This window comes from Peromyscus leucopus, chromosome 7 (assembly GCF_004664715.2).
Source record: "Peromyscus leucopus breed LL Stock chromosome 7, UCI_PerLeu_2.1, whole genome shotgun sequence".
NCBI classification, from domain to species: Eukaryota; Metazoa; Chordata; class Mammalia; order Rodentia; family Cricetidae; genus Peromyscus; species Peromyscus leucopus.
In genome coordinates this window covers 9,302,351-9,320,000 of record NC_051069.1, presented here as the reverse complement: position 1 = coordinate 9,320,000, position 17,650 = coordinate 9,302,351, and the positions used below count along the sequence as shown (strand labels likewise).

Sequence of the window (17,650 nt, the reverse complement as noted above, 5' to 3'; positions counted from 1 at the left end):
TACAAAGCAAAAAACACTCTAAGTCTTGGAGTCTCAGAGAAAAAAGTAAGACAAGATTTATATTTATACTAAAGACACAGTAACCAAACACAGTGAAATAGAAAACTTCAAATTCCATTCTCAAGTTCTAAGGAGAATAATGAACTGTCATCTCAAGTCAAAATACTAAGTCTCAAAGGGGCAAGTCCCCTTATCATTAGATGCCAACTCCAAAGAGCAATGATCTTTTGCACACTTTTCACTGGAGAACTGTTATAAGACATAAGAACAGTGGAAAAAGTCTTTTTGCCAAGATTATCTCTCTTTCTGATCTAATCAAGACAGCAAGAGAATGTAAATTGTTTTACAGATGGAAGTAAATTTCTTCTTCCTGAGTGAGCAAGAGAGAGTTTGACAAAGAATGCTCCAATTAGCAGATGTTAGTGCTGGCAGGATGAGCCGTGAGTCCGCGGAGAAGACGGCAGGTGGCACATGTTCCCAAAGAAATAGCCCATGGCTACATTTCCACCTCCCTGCAAGGATGGGTTCTGATGGTGGAAGACAGAATTCAGAGAAGAATGGCAGGGCTCCATCAGTGAGAAACAGATATGCAGAATGGCCACAGATGGCCATGCATGGAGCTGGCCGGTCTTGCTAGTCACATGTTTGATCCAGTCATGAAGACTCAGACCCCTATAAGAAGCAAAGGCTATAGATGGGTGATTTGCCAGAGAATCCTGTCTCCTTAAAGATGTTCGGATAATTCCAAAATCCCTTATTCTTATGGGGAATAAATAGTAAAGGAATGGGGGCTATCTATGAAACCAAACAGTCTGGAGCAGGGATTCAGAAGGGAAAAGACTCCTTCATCTCTCTCAGACAATGCCTCTCTGCAGGCTGGGTCCAGGATATCTATGTACATCCATAAAACATGGATTAGACCTTCTGATGGAATCACCTAGGTTGGACTGGAGTTGTAGACTTTAACAGGGGTTCTTTTAGAACAAAAGGATTCCACCTTTTTACCTTCGTGGATGAGATACCTGCTCTCAAAGGAAACATGCTCCTGGACACCAAACAGACCACTCAGGTGCCAGGAAGCTATGGGTTTGGAGTCAGCTAAAGCATCGCTGTAGTACATCTGTCACAGAGAATGCCACACATGGGAGTACTTCAGACTTAGAGCAAGAAAAGACATGCCTCTCAAGAGAAAGGCTTCCCAAATTAAAGCAGTGTATCAGCATTGTGAGATGCACTGAGCAGGTGAAGGCAGAGCTGCTTCCAAGCCTGCTAGGAATGAGAGCCCTGATTAAAGGTCATGTCATGCTTCAGGTGCTGCCTCCTTCTGTTCTTCCTTTATCTCCACTAACTTGTCTAGTATCATGTGTTGGTGTCCCCCACACCCTTCCATTTCTTCCTCTTTTGTTTATAAAGCCCTGCTCTCCCAGTGTGGTATTACTAAATCGCAAAGTGGGGTGGCTGTGTTGAGACATCTACATCCTCTCACCCTCTTCTTTCATGGGACCACAGCTACACCCATCCCTAGACCAATCCACCCTCCCCCTGCAGCTGGAACCTGTAACTGTGGCCTAATTATTAGCATCCTGCTCTAACTGACTGAGTCAACAAGCTGGGAAATGCTCTTTTTCATCTGCAAAGTGTAATCACTAATTAGGTGACTTTCAGAGTTTCTGGAGCAGTTATTTAGGGGAAATTCTAAATCTAAAAGCAGAGGAAGGCAGGATGATGACCTGTGCTAGCAAGACCCAATGTGAAGCAACATAGATAGGCCCAGGACTGCAGCTGTACTAGAAAATTTAGGAAGAACATCTGCAAAAATGCAGAGAACACATTCAGGAAAAAGAACTTACTTCTAAGCAGATTTTTTTTTTTGTACCAGGTATCGAACCCAGGACTTCATGCATGCTAGGTAAGCACTCTACCCTTGGGCTACATTGCCAGACCCAGGCTAATTTCTTTTTCATTATTGTTGCTGTTATTTTGAGACAGGATCTCACAATATAGCCCAGGCTGCACTCAAACTTAACCTCAACCTCTTGATTGCTAAGATTACAAGTATGCAGGCCTGGAGAAATGGCTTAGTGGTGAAGATCACTGGCTGTTCTTTTTAGATTCTAAAGGAATCTAAAATTTAGAAGATACAGGTTCAATTCTTAGCTCACACAAGGTGCTTTACAACTATCTGTAACTCCAGGTCCAAGGAATCAAACTCTCTCTTCTGACCTCTGCAGGTACCAGATATCCTTGCAAGAAAAACATCCATATACATAATTTTTTTAAATTATAGGCATGCACCATCATATCAGGCTAAGATGAATTTCTTATTGAAAAAAATCATTTTCATATATATGGACAGCAGATGGACATAGTATCAAACTGATCTACTATTTATAAATTCCATCTCCTAGTAGTGAATAGTGGGATACCTGGGAAATCTGATGTGGATGACACCTTTACAGAATGATAATCATTCCACTACCTAGAAAGAGAGACTACAAAGTAGTTGGAAATTTTCCTGTGTCCCGGCCAGCCAGTGGCTGGGACAAATCTCTCCCACTCGTGTCTCGAAAGTAAACACATAACTGCTTGGTCATTAGCTCAGGCTTATTACTGACTAGCTCTTACACTTAAATTAGCCCATAATTCTTATCTATGTTTAGCTATGTGGCTTGGTACCTTTTCTCATTCTGCCTTGTCATCTTGCTTCCTCTGTGTCTGGTTGGTGACTCCTGACTCAGCCTTCCTCTTCCCAGAATTCTCCTTGTCTGCTTATCCTGCCTATACTTCCTGCCTGGCTACTGGCCAATCAGCATTTTATTTATCATCAATCAGAACAACACAGATCCACAGCATACAGAATGACTTACCACAGCACTTCAATACTCTGCTGCAGAAACCAATGTTTGGTTTCTCATTCACTAAAACACATCCATTAGGAATGGTCTAGGTGATTGCACTGTAGAGCTGAGAAAACTCTTCCTGAGTATATAGTTCTAAATGAGAGCTTAGATTAAGGAATGAAGAGAGTTTCCCTTAAGTCTTTATTATTCCTCAAAGATGTCATTTGTCTGACCTTGTTTTTTATTTCTAGTGAAGGTCCTCAATGTGTCAATTTTTGTATAAAACAAAGTTGAGACCATCAATGGGCTCAAACTGTTCAAAAGACACAACATTCAGAGAGAGAGAGAGCAAGCTGCTGACTTAATTGGGCTTAGGAACATAGAATAAGCACAGTTCTGAATTTTAAAACATAAGGGATATTGAAAGTCACTACCTTTGCCTTTTGCTCAATAGACTATTAGGGGCCCAACAAAACAAGATTTGGCCCTGAAGTCCACTATCCTGGGTTCAAATCCAAGCTCTGCCAAAGTCTGATGCATACTGTAGGCAAGACACTAACTATCCTCTGTGGCCCTGGATTTTACCATCTGCAAAATGGGAACGTTCACAGAGACCTTTCCAAGTGCCTCACCTTGCCACAGTGGTTATAATATAGGTGGAAACATTGATGCTCAGAGATGGCACACGTGTTGTGTAAGATCCTAACTCTTAGTGGAGCTCCTAGGACAATGTTTTTGCTATGATAAAAAAAAACAAACTACATTCCTAAATATCCCCCAATACATACAGAACTAAAGGGAAGAGTTCCTAGGTGATGTTTCCCCCACTATCTTTTCATTGTCTTTCCTTGTTCCTCTTTGTGTTCTCATGGCATTTTCTCATGGCATTTTCTCATTTTGCTCTTCCGTACCTTACCCTATATTGTCCCTGTCCCATGCCTCTCAGTTCTCATAGTCTAATGTTCCCAGAATTCTCTGCATGGCTCCTTTTTGAGCTGTGCTCTCCTTCAACCTTCTAGTAACCTCTTATGTCTGAACCAAACTGTCCTTGCCTTGATCTGATATTTCTCCTTATTTGCTGGGCTAGACGGCAATTTGTTAAATTAATCTCCATGAATACAAAAGTAAATATTACATGGTTTAGTGGGAAAATGGTGACTTTGAAGCCAGAAGACCTGGAATCTAGTCTATACTGCCTTCCTCTGTAGTCTCTTGAAGTCACCTCTTCCGCAAGACTTGAGTTTCTATTAAGAAACCACTTAATAGATACTTCCAATTTGCCACCATATGTCCTCTCTGACATAACATGTCACCCCTCTAGATGTATTGGCTTTTTTCTTTTTTTTTTTTTTTTTTTTTTGTTTGAGACAGTGGCTTCAAACTTGCTATAGAGCAGAAGGTAGCCTTTAGCTTCTGGTCCTGCTGTCATCACCTTTTGAATGCTGAGCTGGCAGGCATTTGTCACCATGCCTGATTTTATGCAGTCCTGGGGACCAATCCAGGGACCTGTGCATGCCAAACAAGCACTGGCCTCCTGAGCCACATCCTCAACCTATTATCTCTTTAAACAAACTCCTGGAGTTAGAAAAACCCTGAAACTAATTCTAGGACCTCAATGCCGGCACTTTCTGACCATGAGAAAGACCTGGGAGATTTTCTTCTCCATTTTTATACATAATATTATCTGCAGCAACTTCCTAATCAAAATGGATGACAAAGTACCCACACTACCTTCTGTGCAGGATTGAGAAAGCCCCAAAGAGTCATATTCTAGAATTCTGAGGTGTGTGAGTGAGCAGGACAATCCTTAGACTGCAAGACTTGGAAGCTACCTAAGACTGGACCGTCAGAGTGCACAACCCATACAAAGGGCATAAAAGGAAGAAAGAGCAGAGACACATGAAGGGAAGGAGAGTGTAAAGCCACTTGTATCAGCCACAGTTTTCTAGAATAACTTCAGCCATTCCTTTGAAAGGGGCCATCAAATAGGTCTTCCTCAACTCTGAGACTGTTCTAAAGAGGAAAGTCCCATGCTTAGGTAAGCTCTCATGGAACAAAAACACCCAGTCCATCAAACCCATATGAAAAATCAAACAGCAGGACCAGAGAAGCATTTTAAATAGATGGGGTCTGTTTTCAGTCAAATGTGAAATTCCCTTTTCCAGAGGCACTTTTTACTTCAACTACAACATTGATTTCATCTTTTCTGATACCCTTCAAATGCTCGCTGAGAAAATGTGGCACAGTTAAGGACCACTTGGGACAATTATGATGGATGAGTTGAGCCTGCTGGGGATATGCACAGGAAGTATGACAAGCTGGGGCTCAAAGGCAGCTTCATTCCCAGGTCCCTAAGCAAAGACACATCATTTTCTCTGTAGGCACAGGAGAAAAAGCTGGACTTGTAAAGGAGTGCCATTACCACAGAAGTGAAGCTTGGCATTCCAGTTGTCCTTAAGAAAAGGTGTGTGTAGAGGAAGTCTGCTGGTCATGGACCACTAAAGAGTATTTACAGGATTCTCACAGTGCTTTGCTTGGGCACATTCTCAATAGCTATGTGAGTATTCTGCTTTATTTTTCTTCTAAGTATGGCTCATTCTAGGACATTACAGTAGATGTCTATCATCTGCCTTCCTCAGTGAAAGGGAAGTATCAAGAGGGCCAGGCGTTTGTTTCATTCACTGTTGTGTTTGGCTGCCACTGTGGTCCATTGTTGATGCACAGTAATAAGTCAGTGAGGATTTACTGAGTGAGTATATGTACATTTAACTTTAACTTCAGAGCTACTTGGACTGGCTTACAGCACAAAGCTGTTTTGTGATCAGGTAAGATGTCTGACATGTATAATTTACTATTGAACAACATAATGGCCATAAAAATTATGGGATATCTTTAGTTGCAGAATATTATATAGTGAGTTTTAAAAACATTGTACAAGCTTGTGATAAAGTATTAAAACAAAATCAAAGTTAAAGACACAGTATGATGAGAATATAGGAACATGACAAGGCTTAAATACTGCCAGAGGGTTATGATATCATCAGAAGATCTCCTATACTTGGCATTTTTCTCCTTCCTAGACTTTATTTTTTCCTGAGTAATCATTAAAAAGTGTGTTAAGTGAAATACATAAAGGATAAATATTACTTTGTGGACTGCTGATAAGTTAACCTCTTTTCTGATGTGTATAAATAAAATCATTTACATGCAACAAGTATATGTAGTAAGCAATGTTGACAAGATTATAAAAGTAATCCTTACAGTTTCTTCTTTCAATTGCTTTTTACATGAAAAAAACTGCTTTTCAAATAAAGTCATATAATTAAGTTTACTTTGAAAGTTTAACGCCAAAATACTTAGGAGGGAGGGGCAATTTATTAGGGAAAGTTAAAACAGCTTCTAAAAGATTCTGCAGTCTCTTTTTTTGGGGATGTCGCCCCCTCTTCCTTAAATAACGTGTTAGGAGAGAGACAGAGGGATGGAGACAGACACAGAGAGGCAGAGAGACAGAAAGACAGGGGGCAGAGGGGTAGACCTTGACTGGCTTTTGACTATATACGTGTGTGTGTGTGTGTGTGTGTGTGTGTGTGTGTGTGTGTGTGTGTGTGTATTGTCAAATATTATATATATGTATATATATATATAATACATATAATAGAAATGAGAACAGATGAGGGCAGTGACAGGTTCAATGCTGCACAAGTTGTCTAATTAAAATGGTACAGCAAAATCATCCATAAAATATTAAGTTTTCCACTGAGGCAATCACAAGAATATACTGGAAAGATACTAAAGAAACTAACACTACAAATATTCCTCACCCCAGCCTGCCTAATGCTGGGATTACAGACATGCCTCAGCGCCCCAGTAGTTTTTGAGTATCTATTTAATTGATCGAGAAGACAGAAAGGCTATCTCTATTGAAGCTGATCAAAGCAGACATGACAGCAGAGGTGACAGGTGCTGTCTGGTAGGGAAGGAAGCAGAGACACAAACTTATCATCTCAGCAGAAGCACTGGAAAGGGAAAGCACTGAATACACTGGGTAGGAGACACATAATACATTTTAAAAGGACTGTCACTGTGAATAGTTGAGATTTGTAGGTTTCTAATGCTTTGGGGGTTTGGGACTCATGCAGTCCAGTTTCCTGTACCAGCTCAGTCATTTCCCTTGGATGACTTGCCTCTCCTTGTCTGATTCCTCCTAGTCATATGGGAATAATAATAGCACCTACTGCCTAGAGATGTGAAAACAAGGGAGGCACCCCACTGAGGATGTCAGGAACAGAGCCCAGTGTAGAGTGGGCACCCAGTACAGGTTAGCACAGCAGTTACACTAGGAGTACTATTTGGAGGACAAGCCCCCAGGAAAGAGCTCCTACCCTGGTATATGAGCCTCACACTGCTCTTTTGCCTCTGGCTGCCCAGGGGCAGTGACAGCACAGAGGTTCTTCCATCATCACGAGGGTTCAGTAAGCATGAGAGGGCATCATGCCACATTCACAGGACATGCTGAAGCCACATTAGCAGTTCCTAAGTGTGCCAGGAATAAAGCCTTGGGGTTCTTTAAAAAATGTTCTCTTTTTGAGGTACAGAGTAAAATAAAGCTCACAGTTTCTCCATAGTGGGAAGTCATGGGAATAAGGAGAAAGACCTAATTGCACTGGTCAGTTATCTGGGAGCAATGCATGCACGTTCAGGACGGTTGACAATCACTGCTGTAAGCCCAGCCTTATGCACCATTGCGGAGGAGGAGTGGAGGGGCCCCCTCCTCGGTGCCCGGGAGTCCAGTGGATTTCAGGTGCAAAGGTCTCACTGCCAATGCTTCCTGTTGGAATGGACCTTACAAGATTGTACCTGCCATACTGTGGGGACAATTTCATTTTTCCTTTTTCCTTTTTTTTTTTTTTTTTTTTTTTTTTTGTTGTTGTTGCTGTTGCCTTGGTTGCCATGAACAGCTTAATTCTAAATTCCGTTTCCTCGGCCTACTTTACATAAGCATAAGTGTACATACACATACATCCACATGTAAGCAAATGCCAAGAAACCACTACACTCATTTTTAACATCTTGCTACTTTGTAGATATACTCTCAAATGATGAGAATCTTTGAAGCTAAAGACACACATGATTCAGCCACATTTTGAGGATGAGAAATCATTTGTTTGGACTGAAGACAGTGGCATGATTCAGTCCTGACAGATCAAAGAGATGTTTTTCACTTTAAGTGAACCACAATTATTATTTTTTAAATCATGATCTAATTTTTTTTCATAAAGGAAGTGCAAAAAAACTTTTGTGGCAACTCCCGCCGTCAAGTGGCCTCCCATACTTCTGCCCTGAAGCAAAAGGACAGGGTATCAGGTGACAGATCCCACATTCTAACTAGTCACACAAATTACAGACCTTCCTGGAGTGGACTCCTCTTGACTTTTTGCCTTTCCCCTAAAATGAAGAATGAGACACAGTTGAAATCAAAATGACTCTCATGGGCAGTTTCACAAAACAAACAGAAGGCTTGGATTCCTGTTCACCCCCCCCCCCACCCTTTTTCCCTTCCCCTGCTGGGCCTGCCTGTTCCTACCCACACAGGCAGTAGCTAATAATTAGAAGGACCTTTCCTTTCTCAAGACATCCATACTGTGCTGCCAAGCCCCATTTTCTTTGAGGAAAGGGTTTGAGAGAGTAAGTCTTTGCACACACAGCTGTAATGGGATGCTGAGTTCCACTTTCAGGGAACAGCACTCTGAAAGGCATTTGTGAAAAAGGACTTCCTGTGGCATCACACTTGGGGCTGGAGCCTAGAAGAGGGTCTGCAAGGGCTCCAGTAAGGAGCCCAGCACCTTGTGTTTTTCTCTTCACCGTTAGCATCCATGCCCAGTTTACCATCTACCGCTATTAAAGAGTCAATTCAGAGATGTACCAAGCTGAGGTCACAGCTTTTAAATATTACGACTTTTAAAAGGAGGGGAGACCTTTGCAAGTCAACCGAGGAAAATAATGCCAGGGCTAATCAGCATTTAGAAAACACATTCTCATTTAAAATTTTTTGAGGTAAACTGCTTCCTGGCTAAAACCTCACTTTGACATATGTATTACCTGTAGATCTGTTCTCTATAAAACAGAGGGAGCTGAGAACTCACTTGGAGTGAGAATGTAAACAGGTGCCTGGGCCCACCGCATTATGCACATTAGCCCATGGCCTCCTCACAGTCTGTTAAACAGCTGAATTTGAAACAATAATGGTGAGGGCCAAGCACCCGCCTGAAGGCCTGTCTGTGTTGGGATTTGGCCATTTGCATTGATTTTCTTTCTTTCTTTCTTTCTTTTTTTTTTTTTTTTTTTTTTTTTACTCACGTTTTTCATGAAACGCAAATATTTGCCATGGCAACTGGGGTGTCACATGACATGCTGTTCCATAAGCAGCCTGGCAATCTCTTAAGAGGAAATGACCCACCAGTGTTGAAAATGCACCCAACAAACACCTCTTAAGGATGTTTGGGCATTTAAAGATGAAGATCCAGGAGCGCAGGTAGCAGTCTGCCAGGCATAGAGGGTAATTTCTCTGGAGTTGCTCTCCAATTCCTCTTTCTTTTATTCATGAGAGCAGCTAAAAACATGACTAAACAAGGCATACCAGAAAAAGTACTGCCAGATGTCTCTTTTTTATGGAGAAAAGTTTCAATTATCCTAAATCTGTCAGTGGTCCTTAAAACGAGAAAGCAACCTATGAAAAATGCTGGCCCCTTTAAACTGGAGACATCTTCAGGAGGGATAATGTTAGAGAACTTAATTTATTAATTTATTATATAAAAATTTATTAATTATATATGAATTCACTTACTATTGATTTATTAAAGTTTAATAAATTTATTTACTAAACACTAGTTAAAGGACCCCCCTTTCCTCACCATGGTTTTCTGTGCAAACTTGGAGGGCTTGTCTTTCCTTATGCTTAAAGACAAATGAGATAAGGTAAAAACCTCTCCGTAACACACCTAATATACTACAGAGGTAGATGGAAAGCGGGAGTTTCTGTACCCCAGACTCCTCGCCTCTGACCAGCTGCTCGCATAGGCTGATCGCTTACTTGCTAATCTCACAATAATGCAATGGCTCTGGCTATTTCAGACCCCACCTACAGTGTCATGGAGTTGACTTGTACATTCATCTTCCCCTTTAAAGGCAGGAGCTGACTGTGTAGTTCAGTGGTAAGCTCTTTCTTAGCATGTGGGAGGCCCTGCGTTTGATCCATAACACCACAGAAAATAATACCAATAGTGGCTCCTTAGAAGCCACTGAAATGACGCCCATTCCAGTGCGCAGCTTTCTCTCTGTTAGAAACATGAGTACCTTTGTCTTTGGTTTCTTGTGAGACTCCGCCACTTCTGCTGGAACCTGGTGTGGCTTCTGAACTACAGCAAAGGGGGCTGTGGATGGAAGCAGGCAAAGTTATTTCTTCCGGAAAGAGAGGCTGAGCCATTTGGTGGATGCTATGGGGGTCAGCTCCGAAGTCATGTGGCCCTGTCACCCACTGTTTGCTTACTCCCTCCATTTCCTGTACCCAATTGTGACGCCTCTGTGCCTGCTGACTCCAAAGCCAAATCTATGATAGGGCAACTACTTCCTGAGAACACACGGTCAGCCCACCTCATGCAAAATGCTTATAAAATGCTGGATAAGTATTAGACCTGAGAAGCACAAGGATTAGAGAGGAAAATTTGTCTCAAAATAAAGACTCCTTTAAATAGCCAGATTCCCAAGTTTATGTACAAGATAATTAATATAGTTGCATATGATAGACTATTTTACTGAATATCTATTAAAAAGATGACTAAAAATTAAAATGACTTGGGGGAACTAATATGGTGAATACCACCATAAGGATTATTTTTGAAATTAATTAATTTAGAGGCAACAACTCTCAGTCACATCTTTCCTGCCGACTGGCTGCAAACTCAACTACCCTCTGCAAATAGCCCAAGCCTGACATTCTAGGGGAGAAAAACCCTATCATTATTCTTACCAAAGGAGAAAAGGATTTATTTAAATGGTTAGTTGAACACAAAGAAGTGAATCTTCTTCTATCCCAAGTCCTTCAACTCAGTCCTCCTTTCTGTCAGTTCTGTAACAGCAGACTTTAATTGACTGATATTGATCAAAACTTAATAAATGATAGCAATGCACAACTTAGTCTCACTTGGAGGATTCAGTTAGCTCAGCTTCAAGTTGGGCTACAAGGAATCTTTTCATGCATCTTTTTAGAAGTAGCAAGAATTTCAGAGCATCAAAACTTGCCACACAAGGAATTTGTTGCATTTGGCCTGGCTGTACCCACTCTCTGATTCCCCTGGTTTCTAGCAAGTCTTTCTGTGACTGTTCCCCACCCTGCTGTCCAGTGCACCAGCGTCTGCAGACCCCATTAGAAGCCTACAAGCTCTTGCCATGACCTTTGCACTCTTCTGTTCCATTGCTCACTTTGAATTCTGCTATCTACCTCTGCCCCATCCTGGGGTGTCTTGAATCCATGCATTCACCAGTAAAAACAAACAAACAAAAAAAAAAAAACTGTTTTTTCCTAATGTCTGCAGACTTGGTACAGTTTTTGTTTAACTTTTAGGCTCCTAAAGACAAGTGAGCTTTGTGGCTAAATTCCTGTGCTTAGACAAGCCAGCAGTTGACAGATTTTGCACTTGGAAAGAATTTTGGTAAAACACAAAGGTTTATACACTTTTCATGGATGAGCTAATGGACTCTAGAGGTTCTCAGGCACCTGCTCAGAGGTTGTCGCTTCGTTGTACTTTACTCCTTGGACTTGGATTATATGGAACACACACATTTGAGCAATGTGTCTGCATCTTTAACAAAACGGTATCCCTGGGATTGCCTGATTTGAAACTCAGTTTCCTTTCTGGAAAATGTCTATGACAAACAAACATTTCTAGGAAAAACATTGGCAGTTTCAGAAGGGGCAAAACCATTCATCTGTAAAGTACAAAATAAATAATTTTGTATGTGTAAAAATGTATTTTGGCTGCATGTATGTCTGTACACTACATACATGCTTGGCCACAGAATCAAGAAGAGGGCATTGGATCTCTTGGAACTAGAGTTACAGACAGTTGTGAGCTGCCACATAGGTGCTGGGAATTGAAACTGGGTCCTCTGCAAATGCTCTTAACTGCTGAGCCATCTCTCCAGTCCCTTGGTTTCTTTTGTGACAAATCTATGCTTCTGTAGTAGTTACTAATACTTGCATATAAATAGTTACCTTCTTTCTTCCTGGACAATTTTAAAAACCTATTTTACTTTCAAGGCAAGAACATACCCAGTTCCTAAGGTTGTCAGATTTAGCAAGAAATAAAGGATATGCAATTAAAAAGTTTAATTTTGGAAGTCAGTTTTAACTATACCTCAATTATTTGCTATATTTGGGTATCCAACAAAGGACAGAAAGAATGCTTATAAATGGACCGAACTGAGAACAACTTACCATGCTAAGTATTTGGTTTAAGTATATCTAAATAAAAATACTGACCCTATCCCTGGATATTTCCCTGTCTTCCTGTGGCTGATGGTCATGTCATTTGATAGATTTAAGAGAAAATATGCCCAGCACCACTGTTTCCCCCTTTCCCTACCTAGAATGTGTATATAAGGCCCAGGTTTGCAGGAGGGCTCTTGTAGCCAAGACATGGTGAACATGGGGACGAAAACAAATGTGCTGGAGTGTCAGTTAGAGGAAGCACCCGATAGTCCTCTCGCCCCCAAATGAATAGTGATTACCAAAAAGACTAAACCCAGAAAGTCCCGGCAAGGATGCAAGGTGCGGACAAAATGAACACACCCTGTATACTGTGTAAGTAGAATTTTCTATGGTTGTAAAAACTAAATAGGTGTTGAGCAGGCTATTATTAAATCTGCTGGCTGCACCCAGGATGAGGAGAGAGTGCAGCCGAATAGTTACAGAAGTGAGCCCTATAGGGAGCAGGACAGGAGCAAGCTTGAGGTTAGTTTGAGGTTACCCTGATTGGCTGCAGGCAGAACATTTCCCAGTAAGGGTGTGGAAGGAGCATGCTGTCTAATGCAGCCTAGTGCAAAATTACAAATTCAGAAGACTTAATGGCAGGTTTCTTTTTTCTAGGTGGGGTGTGTCCACTGGAAGAACTGAAACCCACTGCAGCCTTGTAAGCAAATCACTGGGGGAATGAGACAAAATGCTGTCGCCACGTTAAGCCCAGTCAATGGGAACATAAATTATGGAAAATGGAGGTTGCACGAGAATTACAAATAGAACTACCACATGATGATTGCCACATATGTGAACTCTAGATAGGTTAATGTCATAGAAGTCGAGAGCAGAGTGGTGGCAGACAAAGGCTTGGAGAGTAAGGGGAAGGGAGAGATGGGGAGATATTGCTCAGTGGTGTCGAATCACAACGTCTTAGATTTCCATTGCTATGACCGAACATCCTGACCAAAAGCAATTTGGGGAGGAAAGGGTTTATTTCAGCTTACAGATTGTAGTCCATCATCCAGGGAGGTCAGAAAAGGAACTCAGAGCAGAAACCTGGAGACAGGAAACAATGCAGAGACCATACAGGAGTGCTGCTTACTAGTTTGCTCCCCAGGATCATTCAGCCTGATTTTTTATATACCCCAGGTCTACCTGCCCAGGGGTAGCACTACTGAAAACAGCTGGGTCATCCTACATCAGTCCCTAAACAAAAAATGCCCCAAAGACTTGCCCACAAGCAAATCTTATGAAGATATTTTCTCAATTTAGAGTATTATTATTATTATTATTATTATTATTATTATTATTTTGGTTTTTCAAGACAGGGTTTCTCTATGTAGTTTTGGTGCCTGTACTAGATCTTGCTCTGTAGACCAGACTGGCCTCAACTCACAGAGATCTGCCTGGCTCTGCCTCCCAAGTGCTGGGATTAAAGGCATACTCCACTGCTGCCTGGCTCAATTTAGAGTCCTTTTTCCTAAATGATTCTAGCTTGTGTCAAGTTGATGAAAAATTAGCCAGCACATAATTAGAAAAGAACAAGTTTTGGTGTGCTATTTTAAACAGTATAGTGACAGTAGATAATAATGTTCCATATATGTTAAAAGTCTAGAAGAAAGGATTTTAAAAGTTTCTACCATATAGAAATGATAAGTGTTTGAGGAGATGAATGTGTTCAACTTGGCTTAAACATTGTACAATACATTTATATGTCAAAACATAACATAGGCCATTAGTATGTGACATTTTATGTATCTGTTAAATAAAAATGTAAAAAAAATTACAAGGGAGTTTTAGGTCAGCATCATACATGAACAAAAAAAATCATTCATGAACATTAAAACAATCATATATGATGAAGCAGTCATCATAAAAATGCCCCTTAAGCAATTATAAACATACTTCAAACAAATGAAAAAATATAAACTCTCTACAAAGAATTAGAATGTACGGAAAGAAACAAAACAAAAAAAATTTAAAATGCAATAACTTAAGTTCAAAAATACAGAAGACGAGTCAAAATTAAAATGAAGGAGACAAAGGATCAGTGATGTGGAAGATATAAAAACAGAAATCACTCCGGAGCTGTCTCATAACTGATGAAAACTTGAAAGTACCCGTGACTTCAGCAGATGCATGGCTTGGCTGCTGTAGCATGCTAATGTGGAACATTACTCAGCAGTAAACAGGTAATTATCACAATGCACTTCAACTTAATCCAGCAACACATTAAAAAGAATAAATATCATGATCAAGGCAGATTAATTCCAGGAATGCAAAGATGACCCAACATATGTATTAGTTAAATGTAATACAGCATATAAACAGAATCAGATAAAAATCCTGTAGTTAGCTGGGTGGTGGTGGCGGCAGCGGAGCATGCCTTTAATCCCAGCACTCAGGAGCAGAGGCAGGCGATCTCTGTGAGTTTGAGGCCAGCCTGGTCTACAGAGTGAGCTCCATGACAGCCAGGACTGTTTCACAGAGAAACTCTTTCTTGAAAAACAAAAAACAAAACAAAACAAAAAATCCTGTAGTTATTTCAATACACAAAGAAAAAGCCTTTTGACAAAGTTCAAGATCTTTTCATGATAAAAGCTCTGAAGACACTAGAAATAGAATGACCATACCTCACCATAATGGAGGCTACATATAGGCTATATAGCCTAATGATACCAGGAGTGTGAGAAAGCTCTAAAATGAAAAGAGACCAAGTGAGCAACTCTTCCCGTTCTCACTCTCTGGAGAGGCAAAGGAGCTCTGTGGATAAAGCACTTGCTCCCCAAGCATGAGAATGGGAGTTCAGATCTCTAGAACTCATCAAAGCTGTGGACGCATGGTAGCCACCCATAATCCCAGGACTAAAGATCCAGAGACAGGGGATCTCCTGAGCTATAGCTCGAATCACTGGGATCATCGGCTCTTCATTCAGTTAGAGACCCTGCCTCAGTAAATAAAGTGGAGACGACACATTGCATGCACCTATGTGCACCTGCCCACCACACATGTGCCCCACACCCAAACACAAAACATATACACATACCACACAAATATATATTTATTTTTTAAATAGAAGAGGAGAGCTAGAAATAAGCTGAAGCAGTTACAGCTATATGATTTGTGACAAAGATACCAAAAACATGTATTGGAGAAAAGACGATCTGTTTACCAAGTGGTAGAAAACTGGATATCCACACATGGAAGACTGAAACTAAATCCTCACCTCTCACACTGAACAAAAACTAAACCAAAATGGATCAAAGACCTTAAGGTAGTACCTGAAACTTTGAGCCTACTACAGGAAAAAACACTTCAAGATCTAGACATGGGCAAAGGCTTTCTAAACAGCTAATGCTTCAGGAAATAATAACAAAGCATGACAAATGGGATTACATGAAATTGAAAAGCTTTGTCACTGAAAAAGAAACATGAACAAGGGAAGAAACACCTTATGAAGTAGGATAAAAGCTTCGCTGGCTCTTCCTCCAGTAGGAGGTTCATGTTTAGAATATATAAAGGACACAAAAATTAACACACAAGAAATATTCAAGTGAATAATAGGGAATTAAGCTGAAGAGAGGGTCTCCAAACAAGTACCAGTGGGCTATGAATATCAGAAAAGAATGCTCAGTGTCTCACAATGAATGCTATGGAGGATCCAGGGAGGAAAACAGAACACTGGTTCACAACTGTGGAGTTGTAAATTAGTCCTGCCACTATGGAAATCAGCAAGGAATTCTTCAAAAATAGGAACCATGTAAGTTCCATCTGATTCAGCCATATCACTTCTTGGTGTAGAAACAAAGGACTCAAAATCAGCCTACTGTAGATATGACTGTTTCTCCTTGAATCAGCCTGGCTGCCTATCAAGAGATAATAGATAAAACACACACACACACACACACACACACACACACACACACACACACACACATACAACGGGGCCTATTAAGATCACACCATTTACTGGAAAATTCATGGGACCAGTCTATTTCCCATAAAAACAAATATTTCCTATTTTTCTCGTATATAGGAGGGGCTAGGAGAGGGAAAGATACACAGATTAAAGGGAGATAACATTGATGTGGAAAGGGAAGGAGAAGGGGGAGGGCATGGGGAACAAGAGTAGCCATTTGGTGATAGAAATAGTCCAGTCTTGACTGACTCCGTTTCCTGGTTAAGGGTTAGCATATAACTCAGTGGTGGAGTGCTGGCCTACTGGGCAAGGCCCTATGTCTGGTCCTCAGTACAACCAATATATATCCTGATGATGATATCATACTGTAATATTCCACTTTGTAACCATTAGGGAAAACTATGCAAAGAATTCTATTAGTTCTTATAAATATAAGTGAATCAACAATTATCTCAACATAAAAAGTTTTATTTTAAAAAGACACTATAAAAGAGAATAAAATGTCAAGCCACAGAGTAGGAAAACTATTCCCAATATAATTGATAAAAGATTTGTATTGCAAATATACAGGTTTCTTTACTAGAAACAGAAAGATAAAACAATTGCAAATAAAAAAGGCCAATGCCTTAAATCACTTCATAAAAGGATATTTAAACAACAAATAATACATCATTTTTTCAAACTTAGTCCTACTTTGTATTTTCATTTTTAGTTCTTTACTATTTTTGTCTTGTTTCCCCAACCAAACTTTCAAGCCCCTTGAAAATACCAACTCTCTAACACACTGTGCATAGGCTCTCCGTGAATATTCTCAGCTGCTTTATTTACTGAGATAACCTTAGGATGCTTTAAACGCTCCTCTTGTCTATTACTGAGGATTCAAGTTGTACACTGGCAGAGTCTAGATTTGGTAGGAGAGACCACTCCTGTGGAACCCCAGCTAAGCACAAAGGCATAGTGTCTTACCTTCTGATGGAATCTTACGAGGCTCATCAAAATTATGCAGAGGAATTGCGTGGGGTTTAATGGGTGGATTCTTTAAGGTAATCTTTGCTGTTGGGGGAATCAGCCCTCGTTCTATCATACTTAAGATTCCTAAAAGGAAGGTAAACAGAACAACAAAACACGAGTTTAACTCTAAGCAATTCTACAAAGTCTGAGCTCTGTGAATTTCACAATGGTAACTTAACATCATTCATCATCTCATTTGTAAAGGTACATTCTAGTGCCTTAATCTTTGCATGAAAAATAGCTACGGCACACTTTAAGCTTAATATTCTAACCCAAGGGGAAAATCATTTCCAATTGCAGTAATATGAAATCAAATTGCACTAAGATAATTTCATTTTTAGGTAGAAATATAATTTCAAGACAGAC

At 40.4% G+C, this 17,650-nt stretch overlaps 1 protein-coding gene across 4 annotated transcripts in view; it reads right to left on the bottom strand.

Moving 5' to 3' along the window:
* Positions 1-17,650, bottom strand: part of Iqch (IQ motif containing H) — a 182,313-nt gene that overhangs the window by 100,709 nt on the left and 63,954 nt on the right. For 3 of the 4 annotated variants that reach the window (XM_028867008.2, XM_037207417.1, XM_037207418.1), the window contains 3 exons: positions 17,240-17,368; positions 10,194-10,270; positions 8,247-8,285 (listed from right to left, as the gene is read on the bottom strand). In XM_028867008.2, the coding sequence (XP_028722841.1) occupies positions 8,247-8,285; positions 10,194-10,270; positions 17,240-17,368 (245 nt within the window). Of the gene's footprint in view, positions 1-8,246; positions 8,286-10,193; positions 10,271-17,239; positions 17,369-17,650 lie in introns of those variants that run through there. The other variant, XM_037207419.1, reaches the window with a different exon arrangement.